This window comes from Olea europaea, chromosome 7, assembly GCF_002742605.1.
Source record: "Olea europaea var. sylvestris chromosome 7, O_europaea_v1, whole genome shotgun sequence".
NCBI lineage: Eukaryota > Viridiplantae > Streptophyta > Magnoliopsida > Lamiales > Oleaceae > Olea > Olea europaea.
Window position 1 is genome coordinate 958,670 of NC_036243.1, and position 5,275 is coordinate 963,944.

At 35.7% G+C, this 5,275-nt stretch overlaps 2 protein-coding genes across 2 annotated transcripts in view; one reads left to right on the top strand and one right to left on the bottom strand.

Annotated features, from left to right (window-relative positions):
- Window positions 1-526, top strand: part of LOC111397648 — a 1,500-nt gene extending 974 nt beyond the window's left edge. The window contains exon 2 of the mRNA XM_023024651.1: window positions 115-526. Coding sequence (XP_022880419.1) covers window positions 115-366 — 252 coding nt within the window. The 3' untranslated portion in view covers window positions 367-526. The remainder of the gene's footprint in view (window positions 1-114) is intronic.
- A 352-nt stretch (window positions 527-878) lies between these two features.
- Window positions 879-4,920, bottom strand: LOC111396620 (peroxisomal adenine nucleotide carrier 1-like). Its single transcript, XM_023023036.1, has 5 exons — window positions 4,554-4,920; window positions 3,018-3,249; window positions 2,025-2,171; window positions 1,738-1,898; window positions 879-1,420 (listed from the first exon to the last, which is right to left on the bottom strand). The coding sequence occupies exons 1-5, from the start codon at window positions 4,682-4,684 to the stop codon at window positions 1,141-1,143; spliced, it is 951 nt and encodes a 316-aa protein (XP_022878804.1). The 5' UTR covers window positions 4,685-4,920; the 3' UTR covers window positions 879-1,140.
- Between the last annotated feature and the right edge of the window lie 355 nt (window positions 4,921-5,275).

Genomic DNA, 5,275 nt, shown 5'->3' on the forward strand with positions numbered 1-5,275 from the left:
TCTTATCGATTGTATGATACGTTCTTTTTGAAGCGGGGATCAAAATTTTAAAAAAATTATTTGACATTTTCCTTTTTTTTTTTTTTTTAATGTCCACTTATCTCGAGTCTTCAGGCCTCAACTCAAGCAATTGCCTCAGCTACACAAACATCATATGATCAGACAAGCAGAAGAGGAAGCAAAGGGACTGGTGTTTTCATACCTCGTTCTTTGCATTATACCAGGAATAAGAGACAAGGAAGATACACAGCTAATTCTAGGATTAACTTCCAAAGAGATTCTGATAGTTCAAGGGGGCTTCGTCATGTTGCTAATTACACCAATAAAAATTCGATGTACGATCCATTTTACCGTATAAGATTTTGAAGAAAGGAAAAATTCTGAATTTACAGATTTATGTACAAAGAAAAATATTATGTTTGTTATGGAGAGGTTTCACCATAGGTTTGTCCCTCTCCTGTAATTCAATTGTAAGATTGTGTAGTGTAAATTTGTCATGATTACTCAATGCAGCAGATCTTATTTATTTTTTTCTTGAGAAATATGTGATCTACACACAAGTGCACGAACTCATACAAGTAGTAATAAAAGACGTAGTAATATTCATCTTTGCAGGTGGGTGGTTAGTCAATGGTTGATTCTACTCCACAGCTTCAAGGTTAGTATGGGGGTGGGGTGGGTAATAAAAGGAAATGTAATTTGATCAATAAATAAAAGGTGTTCAAAGACGTGTTGATTTCTTTTTCTTCTTCAATAATATACAATATTATATAGTTGAGTGCACCATCTAAGGCTTGGAGAGACGACACCGTGCATCATATATAAAATCAAAGCGAAAGGAAAATTGTTGAACAGAGTAAGGATCAATCACGAGAAAAAGCAAATAACGAGGTCAACCGTTATCACGGGTGTTATTAGAAAAAATTTTAATTCTAAATCCACAGCACCCCTGGGAGGCAATTTTACAAATTATGTTCTTCAAGAAAAAAGATATAAATAAATTACCCTCTAATGGTCATTTTAAGGGTTCTAATCCCTAAACTTTATTGCATATTTCAAAAGTTACTGAATGTAACAAAACTTAAAGCCTCTCTCTGCACTAATATGGGATTCACACTGAGGTTCACGCATTATCTAATTTCAAGAGTTCTTCAACCTGGTCCTAGGTATGATCATAAACCTCTTCAGTGCAATCATTAGGACCCATGTAGTCTTTGTGATCTTCTCCTTTACCATCAAAAGCAATGCTGAGCTAAGGACAGTCTTCAGTATTTGGGCTTGTAACCCTTTGAAAAAGCCGAGTATGCCTTCTTTTTTCCAAATGGCACGGACTGCCCCCAAAATTGTTTTTCGCGAGTTTGGTTGAGCTATATCCTCCTCGTCTTCGTCTGACTCAGCTGACTGAATCATCACCTTACACCTGTCCATGACGAAGATGTTAGCTAAATACCAGTATGAAAATATCAACATCATTATGAGCTACGTCTACTTTGTCACTATTGTTCTTCACTATAACGAAGAAGAAGAATACAAGGTGACCCCAAAATTCTCACACATCAAAAACCTGGCCTCCTAAAATCCTGTAAATATCATAGATCTGCAGTCATACGGTATCATTAAGCTTCACTCTGCTCAACAAGTTCGTCCTCTCTTTGAATGCAAGTCTTAAATGGATGAGAAATGTATAATAATAAAGATCTATTTATTAGATAAAAGAAAGAATGAATAGATATTTACCTTATTGCTGGATAAGTTACAAAGGTAGCAATGCATTTTGAGACTGCACCTAACATAAAAGCAGAAAACGCAGAAAGAGCTGCTCGAGACGATACGCCATCTCTATTTTTGCTCATGCTATCCTTCAATGATCTCTGCTTTAATTGATCAAAAGCTGTGTACTGCATGCCATTGTAATCTAGATTAGCATTTTATTTAATCAAAATTTTTGACCGTAAATGTATCCATAACTAATGCTAATCCATTTTGAACAAGACAGATTATAAAAAGGAAGAAAAACCACCAACCTGAATGGAAGGATTTATTGTAAGAAGAACAGAAATGCCTAGACCGTCAAATGCCTCGCTCAAAGTGTTTTCCGAGAGGGTTTCCCAAAGTCCTTTGGATTTCCCAAAAGTACTTGTCTGCATTTTTGAAGATGCTGTATCCAGAGGCTGAATTGATAAAACCAAAATGATACTAACAGAGAGTTCTTGGGTGACATGGTTCCAACGAAAGACATTATTAAGTGAACAGAATAGATATCAAAGTAACAAGAGCCACAAAAGGACTTGGAAGAAGTGCCATTTTCAAGAAATCCATGAATCAAGATCATGATGCATACGGAATCTTTTTATTTGTTATCAACTTGTAAAAACTTTCATTTGCATTTTACTTGGGATCTTCATAATAATTGTGTTTTCTGTTCTATTTTCATGTTTCCAATCATCAAGAAAATTGCAAAGAATTTTTTAAGCTATGTAACTCTTCAAAGCCAAGAAGGCAAGAACGTGAAGTTGTGAACTAAACTTGTGTTAAAGAACAGTGACAGTAACAGAGTACAGGCTAATGTGTTGCCATTGTGTCTTCACAGTAAATGCGAATCTAAGTTACAAGTGTTATGCAATTTTTCCTTTGGTTTACATCAAGCACGACTTTTCCACAACTTTTACCGAATCACATAATATTCCTTCAGCTACTCAGATTGCCATAAATGGTGGTTTGGTATGAATATGACCTCTCCTTTATTCTTAGAAATATGCTCTACAAATAATTTCTTATTTTCACTTATTTCCCCTTCTGTACTGTAAATGAACGGCAGTACAAACAAAGGCTTGAGCTCAGCTGTTCAATTTGAGCGGAGATTAATGCAAATTATCTTCTTCAAATTCCAACTACCTGAACTGACAAGTTCATGCACATGATACTGATTACCAAAAATATTAAAAACCAAAACTTCTATTGATGGATACTGCCATTTCATGATTTAAATCAGAGGATCAATGAAAAGGATGACTTGCCTGTGTCAATACAACCGTGCATGCACCAGCAGCAGCTGCTATAATCAAGTTAACTTTTGTTCCTATAGATTTAGATCCACTTTTCTTCAGGTAGAGTCTTTTGAAGAAGCTGTATTCATAGAAGTAGATAAATGATGAAATGAAAGATTGCAAATTCTTCGTCCCTAGTCCCTGGTACAGTGAAAGTACTTGACCTGTGGAAATTGCTTCCCACAGGACATCTGAGATTTTCCTGCATGCGAAGCAGAGCAATCAGTCAGCTTACCTTAGAAAAAATGGATCTTTATCATCATGATATGATTCAAGGGAGAACTGTTCTTTTCTAAACCCTGCCTAGCTTTTATTGGCAGTAAAGATCCTCAAAATTTCAGTAAAGAATAATTTTATCAGTTTAATCGCACAAGTCATGGACAATATTGGCCAGAGAAACTGGCAAAGACTGAGTAACAGACCGTGTGCCTATAAGCATTCGTGTGAAGTCAGGGAACAAGGGTATCAAATTCGAATAACTGGAGAAGCATAAGACAATTCCAACCAACATTTCAAGGATCTCAACTTGGACCTTCTAAAAAGCTCTTTTTTTACTTTTATGTTTCACATTCAATCTTAGTCATTCCTTGATTAGTTTTATCTAATTTCCATGCCCCAAGATAAAGATTCTCTTCAAAAGATGCTGGAAAATAAAACATGCGGTGAACAACTAAAGCATCATGAGGTAACCCAAAAATGAAAAAAAATCTAGTACATGTTCCATCACCAAAAGATCAAAAATCAGAACACACATAAAAAAGATATACTCCACCAGAAAAAAAAATAAAATAAAATTCATATAGACAAGTAGGAGATAATCAAGTTCTTATCAGAAAATCATAAATTCTTCTGGAATCTACGTGGCGTTAAGACTAGGGGTTCCGTCTTAAAAGCACTCTTGGGGTTCCATCTTAAAAAGCCACTTGAAGTTCCACCTTGAAAGGGCAACCTTAAGTTGTGTAGCCCAAGCCCTTAATATATTTATCTCATTATTTCAATGAGAGATTTGTCCTTAACATGCCCCCGGTGACTCGTTAGAGCTTAATGTACACTTTAGTTCAACCTTATTCAGAGTAATAGCCCAAGCCCCCTACTGAAATACGCAACATAAAGAATGTTCTAAGTGCTCCACATCTCTGATTTTCTAAGTGTTACTCTATAGTACTCCCAAGCTTCAAATGTCATATAAAGAAACTCATATACTAGCATTTCCAACTAAATTAGACCACACAAACATAGCTACTGAAGATAATTTACAATTTTTTTTTTCATAATTTCATAAAGCATCAAAATATGCCCAAAAAACCCAATATTTCAGTTATCCAGTTTCCTCAGAATCCTAAAATAGAATAACAACATACACCCAGACTAAATTGAATTCAAAATTCAACAAAATCCACCAAATTTACAAATATTTTTCTGAATTTAGAATGATAACCGAAGAATTCCCTCCAAAAAAAAAAGAAAAAAAGCGCGTAATTGGCCCCCGCAAAGTATCGAGTTTACCTGTATTTTTGGTTATTGTGGGCGCGATTTTCGGCTTGGTACTTTGTCTTGCAAGTATCGAGAGGATACAAAATTGTGGTGCTTACCAATGATCCAACTGCACCTGACGTTGCCTCAACTAAAGATTCCATATCCAAAAAACTTTAATCTTTTCACATACAACAATAAAAGATACCCATAGACAGTATGCCGTAATGCAAGTATAGGTATCGAGAGTGAAGGTTTAGGTTCCGGGTGGGGTGACAAAGGAGGTCGTCACTTCGGCTATCCCATGTTGAGAATGGGGAAGAATGGACCCTTTTATCTTCTGCAGAATGGGTGCGCGGGGGGCGGCGGGAGAGTATGGACTCAATGTCGGGTGCAACGTGGACCGTGGTCGCATATTCTAGGAAATTACGCTCAAATAAATTTTGTAAGATCCAATTTAAAAAATAAAATCTAATATTTATTTATACAAAAATCAGATATTTATTCAAATATTATAAATAAATATATAATATTATTATATACACACACCCCTTACCCTATCTATCCCAATCGAGTGAATTACCTATATAGTCTCCGAACTTTCACAAAAAGTTTCCACCGGATCACTGAACTTAAAAAATCGCCTCACTCATCACCAAACTTTGCCATTTGTTATACCCTTCATCACTCAGCTCACAACCGTTACAAATTTGGATGAAATATTGACTTACCTGATGATATGGCGCTACAAATTG